The sequence below is a fragment of the Protomyctophum bolini genome (assembly GCF_963924005.1).
Source record: "Protomyctophum bolini genome assembly, chromosome: 7".
In the NCBI taxonomy this organism is placed as follows: domain Eukaryota; kingdom Metazoa; phylum Chordata; class Actinopteri; order Myctophiformes; family Myctophidae; genus Protomyctophum; species Protomyctophum bolini.
In genome coordinates, this window is record NC_137868.1 from 7589871 (window position 1) to 7605192 (window position 15322).

Consider the following 15322-nt stretch of genomic DNA (forward strand, 5'->3'; position numbering starts at 1 on the left):
ATTATCAATAAAATGTTCATAATTTGCCAATGATTTGGGAGACCACACACACGCAATAATATCCTCACAGCCACAGAGAGAGAGAGAGGGGAGAATTTACAGAGAGATGGACAGATATGGAATTAAATTTATTTGACAGAAATTTGCATGGAAATGTGAGCCGGAATTTCCGTATTTGAAGTAGATACCAGAGCATCGTAAATGGCACTTCCCAGGAACTACTGTAGATATGACTGTGACCGCGTTTACACTGAGGACGTACATCACATACAGTCATTTATAATACATAGTGCACGCTTGTCGGAGGCTGAATTTGACTTACAGTAGATATGCTGAGTACATTTTGACATGTATAGACTTTGGGAAATGGAACATGATGAAAAGTAGGGATGGGACGTCTAGTATGTCCTGGGAAAGATCATCTCCACAGACAGTAGCCAATGTTCTTACTGCAGCAGACAGCAGACATTGCTAGTACTGTACATAGGGCCGGGCAATTAACCAAATTCTATATTTAGACCCAAGGACCGACTTAATCGTGCTCATGCACAGTACAGTAGGTCGAGAATCTGTTTTTTCTCCCTTCATTTACTTATTTGACCTGTGCAGTATATCTACAGTAAAGATCTTGCCAGATAACTACGAGGTTCATTAACTCATTCTGACCTGAGATCAGATTCTAAAAATGTCTTCTACATCCTTGACAGTTTTCTGAAAAAGCTATGTTTCTATGGCGTCGTTTAAAAAAATAGCCGACCTACAAGCTTGCAGCGCGCCACTCGACGCTCTATGAGCTTGTAGATCTGTCATTGTACAAAACAAACATTTAACTAAAGACAAACAAACCTGTAGCTATAGCGCCCCTCGAAAATATAGAAGTCTGCAAATTGTAACTTTGAAATGCTCCCAGTGAAGGTTTTAAATTAACGTTTCGACACAGATCAAGTCTTCATCAGAAACATTAAGATTTTATATAGCCTTATCCACTGTTTGGTCCTACACCTGCCACCCAGTTCTACTCTTGTCTGATGGTTACCTTGACCCAGGGCAGGGTGGTCTATGGTGGTTACCTTGACCCAGGGCAGGGCTCCAGTCTATGGACTTTACCTTGACAAAGAGGCCCAGGGCGGGGCAGGGCTCCAGTCTGGAGGCAGGCTGGATGACGCCTGCTCTCTGCAGCAGACTGTCCACCTCAGGGAGCCTGAACACCAGCCTGGTGAGCTCACACAGCTGCTCCTCCATGGCTCTGCCTGGAAGACAAACACAGCATTATAGGCCAAATAAATAATACCTCAGATCTGCTATTTTCAGCAAGTGTAAAATCTGTCATTACGGCGGCATCAAGGCCCGCCAAAACACATTTTAGTCGACAAAATCAACTGTAGATTTAGGCGACAAAAATCTTATGATATTTTAGTCGACACAAACTAGATCAACACTAAAACATTCCAGGTGACTAAAATGTGACTAAAACTAAATGAAAACTATTCTAGAGACTATGACTAAAATAAAAAAATGCTGTCAAAATGGAGCTCAAAACGTGTGAGCCACAGCATTGTAGCATATACTGTACTGTACTGTACCTGCTCTGCTGTCCGACCCGTCGGTGTTCTTGTGCAGGTGTTGCTGCAGGACACAGCGGAACCAGGCCCTGACGGACCCCGCTGACGCATTACCCACCGAGGACACCAGCTCACTGAGGGGAGGGGGACATGGTGGATTACTACCAGATCTACAAGCTCACAGCGCATCACTTTGTGCCTCGCTGAGAGCTTGTACTTATGCTATTTTCGAAAAACTCACACCCGTGTGTTGCAGTGCTGCAGGCTGTGTGTGCGTGTGTGTGTGTGTGTGTGCTGCAGTGGTCAATGGGTCTGTGTGTGTGTTAGGCTGCTGAACAGTGACACTTTAGGTCACCCAGCGGTATTACAGCAGTTTTTACTGACAGACATACATAAAGTCACACACGGCCAATTATTGGAGCGGTGTGCACCGCTCAAAAACATGAACCATTCCCCCCAACCCCATTCCTTTAGAGTAGGGCTGCACCGATGCATCGGCCGACAATCGGTAGGGGCCGATGTTTGCCTTGTTAACTGCCATCGGCGCATCGGTAAAAGACTTGACTTTCACCGATGGCAGTAGCCGATGGTCTGCCAAATCCAGTAATACACTCTTGTACGGAGATGTATAGAGTGGCTGCGTGTCGCCCCTACACACAGGCAGCGGGCGCACCACTCAAGACAGGACAGGACAACTAAACATTTTTTTCTTTTTCTTTTCAGTTTAACCAAACTATAATCCACCAGTTAGTGACGGTGTGGGCACCATAGTGACAGAGGTGTTGTATACCTGTTCTGCAGCAGGTGTGGCAGGTAGCGGGTGACGAGCAGAGGGTGGAGCATGTCGTCCCAGCCGAAGCACTGCATGATGGCCTGAACGGGGCTGGGCTGAAGGTCCTGAGGAGCACTGGAGGGCAGGTCCAGGGCCAGCAGGGTGAAGCCTGTAAGTAGAACATCAAGCATTAGGAACACATAGAGCAGGTCCAGGGCCAGCAGAGTGAAGCCTGTAGTGTGGAACACCAAGCATTAGAAACATAGAGAGGACTGGAGGGCAGGTCCAGGGCCAGCAGAGTGAAGCCTGTAGTGTAGAACACCAAGCATTAGAAACATAGAGAGGACTGGAGGGCAGGTCCAGGGCCAGCAGAGTGAAGCCTGTAGTGTAGAACACCAAGCATTAGAAACATAGAGAACACTGGAGGGCAGGTCCAGGGCCAGCAGAGTGAAGCCTGTAGTGTGGAACACCAAGCATTAGGAACACATAGAGCAGGTCCAGGGCCAGCAGAGTGAAGCCTGTAGTGTGGAACACCAAGCATTAGAAACATAGAGAGGACTGGAGGGCAGGTCCAGGGCCAGCAGGGTGAAGCCTGTAGTGTAGAACACCAAGCATTAGAAACATAGAGAACACTGGAGGGCAGGTCCAGGACCAGCAGGGTGAAGCCTGTAGTGTAGAACACCAAGCATTAGAAACATAGAGAGGACTGGAGGGCAGGTCCAGGGCCAGCAGGGTGAAGCCTGTAGTGTAGAACACCAAGCATTAGAAACACATAGAGCAGGTCCAGGGCCAGCAGGGTGAAGCCTGCATATACGTATCACTGCATGGATATTAGTCTCATCCTGGGCCCTGGTTGGTTATAGCCTGGTTCCAGACCAATCTGAGAGGAAGGCCAGATTGAATCTGCCTGGAGCAATATGCACTGCAAAGGCAGATGAAGGCTGGCTATGCAAGGCTAGGAAAAAGTATCAATACTGCCATTTAGAAATACTTAAAAAGGTTAAAGTCTGGATTTCAAAATGTACTTTAAAAAATAAATCCAAATGTACTTGTGTAAAAGTAAAAGTTCTCATTGTGCAGAATGTGCCATTTCAAGTATTCAAAACAATAAACATCTTTTGAAAAAAGACGATCTACAACTTTAGTTACTAGATACTTTGTAGATTTTGATTATTATTACAAAACAAGAACACATCACCAAACTACATATATTTCGTCCATATGAAAATAGCATGCAACTCATTGTGAGCTTGCCTTGTAGATCTGCTATTTTCATTTTGTAATGAAAAGGGCCATTCTGCAGAATGTGCATTTTGAATTCCGGTACACAGTTATGTTACGTATAGTCCTACATTGCCGTATTGATACTTTCACTCAAGTAAAACCCATTTTAATGAGTATACTTTCCCCCCCTCACTGCTCTCACTGACCTGCGGCTGCGTCTGCCAGCTGCGTGGGGGGCGTCTGCGAGAGGCGCAGGCTGCGCAGGAAGGGGAAGAAGTGAGACCACAGGGCCGCTGCCACCGCTAGGTGGCGCTGTTTCCCCACGCCACCACCACCACCACCAGCACCGGGACCGCCCCAAGCAGACTGCACGCTGCGCTGATGATGGACCCTCCTGGAAGACAAGGCATAGGCGCCACACACACACACACACACACAAGCACGCGCACACACACACACACACACACACATGCATGCATGAAAACACACACGTTTGTATCAGTATACTTGTGAGGACAGCAACATTTTAGGACAGAAATTGTATAAAAAAGTAATTTGTTACCATTTTGAAGTGAAACCCTAAGGTGTCATCTCGTAGGTAAAGGCTAAAAGTATGTACTGTAACGTTGTACAGATATTCTACTGTTAGTCGGATGTTAGGTCCTTTATACCGTTCTTATCTTGCTTATGATCCTTGATGATCATGTATTTCATGTATTACCATTTGTTGTTCTCCCTTACTGTAAATCCCTTCCTGTAAATCGCTCTGGATTAAGAGCGTGTGCTAAATGTCTAAATTGTAATTGTAAATTGTCATCGCCTTGACACTATGCCGAAATTTACACTCAACAATTATCTTTTTAAAAGGTGTGGTGACCCTGCAGTTCAGCTATTTGGGATGTTTTGATTGACGATATTTTTATGTAGTGTTATTTTTTTATTAACTTTTTTAAATAGATTAGTTGGATTAACTGTCACACCCACTCTGTTCCAGATCCCAGCCCAGTCAGTCAGTGCATGCTGACACTGACACAAAGACATGGATTGTGTTGCTTTGTGTTAAACATCAATGTTGTGTCTCTCCTGTGCTGAGGCCCCCCTGTCTGTCTCAGGAGTCCCAGTGGCCCCCGGGTCACCCTCTCCAGGTGCTGGCAGAGTCCTGAGTAGAGTTACGGCCCCTGGAGACCCTCAGGGACCCCCTCTTGTCACCATGGGTACGGTGGCAGGGGTGTGTGTGTGTGCGCGTGCGTGCGTGCAGAGTGAACTGTAGTGTGTGTTTTGGGGCCAGGTTCAGCCATGGGACAGGGGTGTGTGTTACACCAACGACCTCCGGGTGAAGGTCGCAGAGCTACAGGTGAAACAGGTGGGCTGTTCATTGTGACGGAGGAAGAGGAGACAGACAAGCAACGGGAAAAAAACAGAGAAAAGGCACGTCTATTTGAGACCAGTGGCCGACAGTTCATTTACCATGAGTACTGTACTGAAGTGAAAGATACAGTAATTAGTAGTATCTCTAGTTTAGTAATTGGATTTTTGAATACTTCACTTCTACTACAGTACAACATAAATATTGCACTTTTGATTCCAATGCATTTCTAGGAAGGATTCCAATTCCAAAGTTTTCACTACTTTTCATTGGTTCAATATTTTCGAAACAACTCTCTCTCTCTCTCAATAGCACTGAATTATGCGTTAGGTGGTTTTCTCCCAACAGCAGCGATATTATGAATACAGTAACGCATTGATATAAAACCTGATACTTTGACTCTAGTGCCGGGGGTTGAGTTAGTAGTGAGAACTCTGCGCACCAGAGAGGGTCATGGGAAGGAATAGATGTGGGGAATTATGGCTCTGATTGGCCGCTCGCCTCCGCACCATGGCGATGGCCATCAAGGAGCGCGTCCTCCGCTCGGACCCTCCTCCCTATCTGCCTGACGGGCGGCAGAGTGATTCTCTTAACCCGTTGAGACCAGATTCTACTCAATGTATTTCTAAACCATGACATGTTTTCTGAAAAAATCTACGTTTTTATGTCAGTGGTTCTCAAACTACTTCATGTCAAGGACGCCAAAAATGATATGTAATTGGCCGCGGAGCACCATCTGAAAATATATTGTTCCAAGCAAAGATTTGAGTTAAAAACGGTTGCTGTGAAAGAATAATATATTCAAAGATTTGCACACATTTTCACGATTTTTCAAAAATAGCAGATCTACAGGTTCGTAGCGCGGCACTGAGCGAACCTGTAGATCTGCTATAAAGTTTAACATACTGGTTAAAGTGGTTAAAAGGTATATACGGTTGACCCACAGACGCGTGCTCAGGTCTCAACGGGTTAATGTGTGCGGATTCCATGCAGGTCTTAATAGACATAATGATGCCCCGGCTACATTCGCCAGGCTACATAATTACCCGTTAATTGTATCAGAAGAAAACGCATTAATCACGAAGAGATACCGAGGTATTGCCAGGAAGAGGAATTATGCTTAATTTGGCGGGACGAATTGGAAAGCTGCGCTAGCGATAGAGAGAGAGAGAGAGGGAGAGGGAGAGCATAGTCTCTCTTTTTATTTGGTTAACTGGGTCAGCGTGGTCCAGGCCGTAACACAGAGGGCCTTCTGGGACGTCTAACTCTCCTACACTCTCTCTCTCTCGCCATTAATGTGCAAATGTAGTGGCCCTGCAACCCCGAGATCTGAGATGGGGAAGTTTGGGGAATTAGCCACTCTAACAAGATACCGTGTTACGGGAGCCAGGGCCCTGAAATAAGAGGAGAGCGCTTAAGTTAGTGTTTCACCTTTTGAGGTGTGTGCGTGTGTGTGTGTGTGTGTGTGTGTGTGTGTGTGTGTGTGCGTGTGTGTGAGGCAGAGACAGCCGAGTGCTCCCGGTAGAGAAGAATAGTAATACACCTACTGTACATGAATGGTTGTGAGGACACTAACCCATTCTGACCTGAGATCAGATTCATACGAGGTTTCCACTGGACACACACTGGTCTGATGAACCCATTCTGACCTGAGATCAGATTCTAAAAATGTCAGTCGTTCTTCGAATTTTTCAAAAATAGCAGACCTACAAGCTCGTATCGCGCCACTCGGTGGCGCGATATGAGCTTGTAGATCTGCTATTTTTCAATAGCTAAAGCATAACATGATGCCAACACCAAAATGGGTGCCCGGTCAGAATGGGCTAATAGCTGCCTATTACAAAACACTGGCTTTTATTCAAATGAATCCAAACTGCATGACCTCCATTAATGCTCCAAACCTAGTCTCTCATGAAGTACTCAACTTCACGAATTGAGTCAATAGTACTAGATACTTCCGGACAAAATATGAACTCAACTACTAAGTAAAAGTTGCTCTGCCAAATTTGTACTTGAGTTTAAGTACAGTTAGTACTTGGCAACTTGCTTTAAATACTATTAAAAAGAAAGTATTCAAAACTAAAAATGAAAAAGTACAAAATGTCTTTCTTTTTATTATTAATATTATTTGATTTGATTAATTGATGCATTGCTGTATTCATATCCTGACATTTTCACCCAAAAAGACTTTCCAGAAATGTTTAAAAACTAAATGTATCAAAATAAGAGTTCAACTGTTTAATTATTGTACTTTCCCCCCATCCTAGAAATGTAGTGGGAGTCAAAAGTACAAGATTTGTCATTAAAGCTGCACTATGTCACTTTCTTTCATCCCAGATTTGAACCCGGTTTCCTGCCAAGCGCTAACATCTTTACCATCTTTACCGTTGAGCTAGTCTCTCCAGACAGACTGGTGAGTTGACTCCATCACATTCTAAAGGAAAGGAGGGCGCTGTTTTTCCTTTTTGACGATGGGTTCTCAGATTGCCGTTGAGGTAATACAGTAGAGCCTGATTGATGCTCTCAGGAGATGAATTCAATCTCGACCTTATGGTCAAAATGTGTCTCCGATCCTGTGTCTCTAGGTGAGACATGACCTTTGACACGATCTAAAGCAGTGGTTCCCAAACCTTTTCGTTTATTAGGCCACGGACCCCCATTGGAAAACATATGCCAGTGACCCCGATAAGGGAGGATTTGTACGGCTCTAGCAGTGATTCCGAAACGTATTCATTTCATGGACCTCCCCGTGTTTCACACACGTTATGAGTTACTGAGTCCAATGCAAAGCCAACGTGGGTATAGAGACAATCCTAGCCCGCTGTGCTCTTTGTCTATGACCCGGATCATGGAAGTGTCTCTTTTGTGGGCTCAATAACAAATCATTGGAGTGTTTTCGAGCGGATGGGTCAAAGGCACAAATACTTCGGCGTACTGTATGCTCCAAAGGTGATTAAACTATCCCGGCAGCCTCGGTATATTATGTCATATATTAAAATAAAGCCCTCAAAGTGTTTTTATAAACAAACGTCTCCAAAAGATACAAATACTCGAGTAAAGTAGAGCATGTTCTCAAACACATGTAGTTCACAGGGGCTGCCTGGCACACACACTGTGCTGTATGTGCTCACTACAGGGAGACAATTAATCCATATCTCCTTGGCTTGATAAAGTGCACTGGAGCCCTCGTGATGGTCGAGGCCTCTCGCTGGGGGGGGGGGGGGGGGGGGTCTGGCGGGCCTTTCTTCTCAGGGCCATTAGGGGGAAATTAATTCAGATTGCATTTAGATTAAAGAGGTAGGAAACACAGCACAACACCATGGAGCCTATAGGAGCATGATGGACAACAACATGGGGGGCCGTAAGTATAGATTGACCTGCTGTGTGTTTCACTGTGTTTGTGCTACAAGTTACCGTTTGAATCGAGTAGTATCGCTAATATGGCGGCGGGGGGGGGTACATTAGATGAAAATAGCAGATCTACAAGCTCGTAGCGTCTTGGTGGTTCAGTCTGGTCTAGGTCAGGATTTAGATTTTGAGATTTTGAGATCAGATGCTATGTTGTTGTTGTATTTCTTTTGGCTCTTTTCTAAAGTGTGTGTGTGTGTGTGTGTGTGTGTGTGTGTGTGTGCATGCATGCATCCATGCTAGTGCAGCTGGGTAGGGACTGGAGTGTGAGAGGGGGTTAAACAGGGTCTCTAATAGTGTGTGTGTAGACGTAAGGAATGTGTGCAACTGTGCACATTGTAGGAAGTGTGTGTGTGTGTGAGTAGACGAAAGAAGTGCGCGCATGTGTGTGCGCGCATGTGTGTATGTAGAGACGTAAGTTAAAGTGTGCGTGTGCAAACACTTTAATGTTTGTGTGTGTATGCACGCATGTGTTTGAGTAGACGTTGTAAGAAGTGTGTGTGTGTGTGTGTGCGCGCGCATGTGTGTGTGTAGACGTAAGTGTGCGTGCGTGTGAGTGTGTATGAGTGTGTATGAGTGTGTGAGTGTGTATGTGTGAGTGTGTATGAGTGTGTGTGTGTGTGTGTGCGTAGACATTGTGCGAGGCCTGGTGAGGAGGATTAAGTGGGGTCTCTGACGACGTGCTGTACAATGAGTCTTGATGGGTGTGAAAGGCTCCATTCCGCCCATAGTAACCAGGCTAATGAATTCAGACTCTAATCGATTGTCTCAGCTCTCCCTGGATTAGACGCAACCTTGCTGGAAGGGGAAAGAGGCAGCTGAGGTGTGTGTGAGATGTATGTGTGTGTGTGTGTGTGTGTGTGCACGTGCGCACGCGGCTGAGCGTGCACACTTCTATCACTATACTTGTGAGCGCCAAATGTCCTCTCAAGTATTTGAGAAAATAAGACACCACATGAGGACAATCTTCCTTGTCCTCCTCACAAGCAAAATGGTTGTTTTATGATAAATAAATAAATGAGCTTATACTTACAATTAGGAACAGACTCAGAATGGGTTTAGTGTTATAGGACTCAACATTTTGAGCTTACAGGTTTAGGGAGGGTTGGAGAGTTAGCCCTGATCTATGCTTGGTTGACGACGGTGTTGCACACGACGAAACTTAGCCGATCTACAAGTTCACAACACAACACGAGCTTGTATGTAGCTTTATTTACGGCTTTAAGATTCCAGTAAAAGGAATATAAAAATAAATCACCATCCTAAAACACTGACGTCCTCACAAGTATAGTACTACCTACGTGTGTGTGTGTAGTATGTGTACGTGCGTGTGCGCGCGCATATGCGTTTCAGCAACTGCGGCGGAGTGGAGTGGGGTGCTATCGGGGGGCGAGGGAGGGAAGGAGCGGAGAGGGGGTGTAGGTGGTACAACTGCTCACCCCGGCCCCTCTCCTCTCCCCCCTCTCCCCCCTCTCTCTCCCTCGCTCTCCGCTCCCCTCCCGCTCTCTCATCTGGGAGACAGGGGGATCATCTCCAGTCTAAATGAGATTACAGCTCCTTCAGCTGCTTATCTGGGCTAATGCCAGGCGCTGTGGGCCTAGCGGGATGCTGCGGCGCTGCCGCGGCTCTCGGCCTCCAGGATCAAGCAGCCCCGCGCTGGGAGCCCCCCCCCCTCCCCCCCTAGCCCCCCACCCCTCCCCCCCCCTAAGTACAGGCTTCTGTGTACAGGGGGATCAGACGTACTCGGATTCGTTTTTTTTATTTTTATTTTCGTTTACTTGAGTAAAAGTAGCAATACTATAATAATAATAAACATTTGAAACCTCATATCTCTCTCTGTTCTACCACCTTTTTTCAAAATTCAAATTCACGTCCTATACTTGGTCACACTAGTGTCAGACAGTATCAAAAGTAGCAGATCTCTAATGTTATGCTGAAAGAATAAACAAAGTATAAAATACATAAATGTAGCAGATCCACAAGCTTGAATCGTGGCCACTTTTGCTACTTATGAATTTGAATCCTGAAAACTAACAATAATATGAGGACATGTGAGGTTTCCACCTGACAGAGAAAAAAAAAAGTTAGAAATGTTACTTGAATAAAAAGTACTAAAGTGTTGGCGTCAAAATATGTTCGAAAAAAAAAAAGCTCCTGATGCGTCGCAACGCAACACGTTGTGAGCTTGTAGATCGGCCATTAAGAAGTGGCCCGTGTACGTTTATGTCCTTAAAACTACCAAGTACAACTACCGTAGTAGTAACTAAGGTTTCCAAATAACTGCCTCTGAGACGTAGCGGAGTAGAAGTGTAAAGTATACAAAAGACATGGACAACATGAACATGCTCAAGTCAAGTAAAAGCACCTCAAAAATTGTACTTAACCCATTCTGACCTGAGATCAGATTCATACGAGGTTTCCACTGGACAACACACTGGTCTGATGAACCCATTCTGACCTGAGATCAGATTCTAAAAATGTCAGTCGCTCTTCGATTTTTCAAAAATAGCAGACCTACAAGCTCGTAGCGCGCCACTCGGTGGCGCGCTATGAGCTTGTAGATCTGCTATTTTTCAATAGCTAAAGCATAACATGATGCTAACACCAAAATGGGTTCCCGGTCAGAATGGGTTAAGTAGGCATACTCGAGTAAACTGTATACTTGTAGTTACTTCCCAGCACTAAAGGGGATCAGCGGCAGCTCTCCCCCCCCCCCCCCCCTCCCCCCTCCCCCCCAACACAGCGTACCATCGCACCCCACTTTAATCCATTTAGGACACGAACGCATCTACAGTATGTCCTTTTATCCTTTAACCACTTTTACCATCATTTTAAATTTTGCCCGTTGAAAAATAGCAGATCTACAAGCTCATAGTGCGGCACCGAGTGCCGCGCTATATGAGCTTGTAGAGCTTGCAAATCTTTGAATATATATTCTTTCCCAGTGAACGCTTTTAACTCTAATCTTTGCTTCTGGGAGGGGGTGGTCCCTGGAACAACATATTTTGAGATTGGGGCCGGCGGCCAATTACATAGAATCCTGGGGTTTCCTTGACATGAAATAGTTTGAGAACCACTGAGATAGAAACGTAGGTTTTTTCAGAAATCTGTCATGATTTAGAAGACATTTTGTAGAATCTGATCTCAGGTCAAAAGGGGTTAATCCCCCAGGAGAGAAGAGGAGAGGGTGAAAATACAAGGAGAGGATGAGGAGAGAGATGGAGAGGGAGAATAAGGATTTGGACAGAAGCAGACGAGGATACAGGAGGACGAGACGAGGAGTGTTTGGAGTTGGAGTGATAATAAATTAGTTGTATTATATCCCCGTTTCTGTGATAATAAATTAGTTGTATTATATCCCCGTTTCTGTGATAATACATTAGTTGTATTATATCCCTGTTTCTGTTCGAGACTGTTATACTTTTCAGGGTTCAAATTCAAAAGTATAGCACATCTACGAGCTGGGTATACGCGGGGCGGGCGCGCTTGCGGATCTGCTACTTTAGATGGTTTTGTGTGATCAAGTAGGGCAGGGGTGGGATAACTTTGACGGTGGAAGTGGGCCTCTATATGTTATATTTATATCTGCTATTTTCACACTGTGATGAAGTATAGTAGCAGTAAAATAACACTTATGGGGTTAAATTATGTTGATATTCAATTATTATCATCATGTTTTAAGATATTTTTGGGGCTGTTTCTGCCTTTATTTGATAGTGTAAAGTAGACTGAAGAGGAAATGGGGAGAGAGAGAGAGAGAGAGAGAGAGAGGTGGGGAGTGACACGTATCAAAGGTCGTCGCGGTCGGGACTCGAACCCGCGACACGTTGTCAGGCTGGATTAGCAGCCTGGGTGCTCCGACGTCTACGCCAGTTATTATTAGCTTTAATATAAAATACCTGTGCTTGATTATTCACATAACGGAGTGTTTTTGGCCCCTCCAGCAGACGGCGGGCCTCACCTGAGCTGTGTAAAATGTAAAGTGTAAAATAACGGAGTGTTTTTGGCCCTACAGCAGACGGCGGGCCTCACCTGAGCTGTGTAAAATGTAAAGTGTAAAATAACGGAGTGTTTTTGGCCCTACAGCAGACGGCGGGCCTCACCTGAGCTGTGTAAAATGTAAAGTGTAAAATAACGGAGTGTTTTTGGCCCTACAGCAGACGGCGGGCCTCACCTGAGCTGTGTAAAATGTAAAGTGTAAAATAACGGAGTGTTTTTGGCCCTACAGCAGACGGCGGGCCTCACCTGAGCTGTGTAAAATGTAAAGTGTAAAATAACGGAGTGTTTTTGGCCCCTCCAGTAGACGACGGGCCTCACCTGAGCTGTGTAAAATGTAAAGTGTAAAATAACGGAGTGTTTTGGCTCCTCCAGCAGACGACAGGCCTCACCTGAGCTGGGCCAGGACGGTCTGCAGGAAGCCCAGGGCGGAGCTCAGCTCCGACTGGCGGCACGCCGGCAGCAGCCAATCGAAGCCCTCGTTGAGGAGCCGGTCCTCCGACAGGCCCAGGGAGGCGCCGGTCTCGAACACCTCGGCCACGCCATCCAGGTAGCAGGCCAGCGGGCCCCAGAGGGCCAGCCGGCGGGACGCGTCCGTGTCCTTGTTGTAGAACTCCTTGGCCGTGTTGCTGAAGGACGAGGCCAGCCAGTTGGCCTGGGCCCCGACGTCCAGGCCTCGCTCCTGGAAGGACACAGCAAGGATACAGCTGTCACAATGCTGTCTGCATTTCATCACTGGCCTAGTAAGTGTTTAAAGCTAAATCGTTTCCTGAGCAATTAGCACAATAATGTAGACTTAACACCCCATCTAAACTGCCAGTGATGCGAGCAAGCGAACGATGAAATCTCATTAGAATACATGTTTTTCAATGAGACTGCTTTTATGAAATACCGGAGACCATTAGCGTTTTATGGAAGATGCTTCTGAGCACGCATTCCATAGCTAGTTTGTCCAATTCAAAACACTCTTCAATATAATCTATCCTATTGGTAGTTTGAACACTTTCGGTACTCTTTCAGCATCATCTTCATAAATCAGACCAGTCTGAAGCGAGTGGTGCAACAGCACCCCCTATTGGTACTCTAAACGGACTTGGTACTCTAAACGGACATAGTCACATAGGGACAACGCTGTTCCTTGGAGTGGTTGCACCACTCAAAAATAACCAATATGTGAGCTTGTAGATCGTCTACTTTCGGTCTGCGGCATTATTCCATGAAAAAGACTTCCGTTGAAACCAAATGACTGAAATCAGCGGTGACGACTGAGAACTGGAATCCATCTGTACAGTACTAGGCTGGGATGATTCACTGACCTTAGATTCCATACGATCTTGGTACCTACAGTAGGGTGCTGATTCAATTTATATTGCGATTCTATTATTCAGCAATTGTTTTTGCGATTCAATATTCCGTTTTTGCCATTCCCTCCCCCTCCCCCTCCCCCCCAAGTTGCTTTGCTTTTTATATCCTACAACTTTTTAAAACAATTATGAACAATATAAACCATGAAAAGTTAAATCACCCACTTCAATGCAGCCAGATAACGTCAGCAAAAAACAAAGAAATCTAAATCGATTCTGAACTCTGCATTACATTTTTATATTGGTGGCATTAAGAAAAACCGTGAAAAATCATGAATCAATTTTCTCTCCCCCCCCCCCCGCACCTGAAACAGCAGCAGCAGCGCCAGCTGCCCCTTCCACACCAGGCTGCGGTGCCCGGGGGGGCAGCTAGGGGGCAGCAGCCCCAGCAGCTCCGACGCCCTGCCCGCTACGTCCTCCAGCTCCACCTGCCTCGCCACCACCACGAACAGCAGCAGGAAGTTCTGCAGGCCCGCCTCCGACAGCTCCACCATCTTCTTCTGGGAGAACTTAGAGTAGATCCTGGGAGGGGGGAGGGATGGAGGGAGGGGGGGGAGAGAGAGAGAGAGAGAGAGAGAGAGAGAGAGATGCAAAAACATTGAAATGCTGCCGTCAACTTTCAAAACTATATACAAGCAAACCTCTCCCGTATGGATGTATAACTATCTCTGACAGAAAATGCACAAGACAGTTGCTAATGCAACACAGCTCTGTTTACACCTATATTTTATTCCTATTTACATTCAATATTTATTTGAAATTGAATTGAGACTTTGAGAGAGAGAGAGAGAGAGAGAGAGAGAGCATTCAGGCTCAGTTCAAAGAGTGAGTGAGGTAGCCGGTGTCAATGTGAGGTAAACGGTACTGTTCAACATTTCATGCCTTTCTCTCTCTCTCTCTCTCACCTCCCTCTCTCTCTCTCTCTCTCTCTCTCTCTCTCTCTCTCTCTCTCTCTCTTTCTCTCTCTCATTCCCATTTATCCTCAGCCCAACTCTAGCTGCTCCTCTGAGCCCATTTAGCTCACAACCGAACAACAACAGTGATTCACAACATTGGACTAACTGAACTCTCCCCTCCATACATACAGATACAGTCTCTGTGTCGGCGTTTGGAAACCTGGTATGTATGTGCACAAAACTGTCACTTTGTTTTCACCATTCAAATTCAAGTATAATTTCAAGTTCAATTTCAAATTCAAGTATAGCGGATCGGACGCGGTAAACGCGCCACGGTTTCGACCGCGTGGATCCGCTACTCGCGACGCATCCGTTGGCGTGTGACGCTGGAGTGTGCTGGAGTACGGCGCTGACTTACGAAAAAAGCACTAAAAAGTTAAGAGAATGGATTATAGACATAAGAGGTTTTTCTGCCCGTACAGCAACGAGATACACCACCTCCTCCTCCTCCACACACCACCACCACCACCACCTGTCTCTTTCACCCTCGCTGCTACAAGAGGCCTGGCGTACAGAGAGAGAGAGAGGGAGAGAGGGAGAGAGCACCCAGCTCTCTGCTATAGGTCCTGCGGGCACAGTGGAGAAATGCCTTTAAAGATCATGTTAAATGTCAGAGACACTCAGACACACAGCGGTGGGGCGCGCGGTCGCTCCTTTTGCAGCCCAGCCAATTT

At 45.9% G+C, this 15322-nt stretch overlaps 1 protein-coding gene across 1 annotated transcript in view; it reads right to left on the bottom strand.

The window, feature by feature from the left end:
* Positions 1 to 15322, bottom strand: part of mms22l (MMS22-like, DNA repair protein) — a 39078-nt gene that overhangs the window by 6334 nt on the left and 17422 nt on the right. The window contains exons 14-19 of the mRNA XM_080768016.1: positions 13998 to 14214; positions 12721 to 13010; positions 3765 to 3952; positions 2353 to 2503; positions 1584 to 1696; positions 1108 to 1250 (exon numbers count right to left, since the gene is read on the bottom strand). Of these exons, the coding sequence (XP_080624142.1) occupies positions 1108 to 1250; positions 1584 to 1696; positions 2353 to 2503; positions 3765 to 3952; positions 12721 to 13010; positions 13998 to 14214 (1102 nt within the window). The remainder of the gene's footprint in view (positions 1 to 1107; positions 1251 to 1583; positions 1697 to 2352; positions 2504 to 3764; positions 3953 to 12720; positions 13011 to 13997; positions 14215 to 15322) is intronic.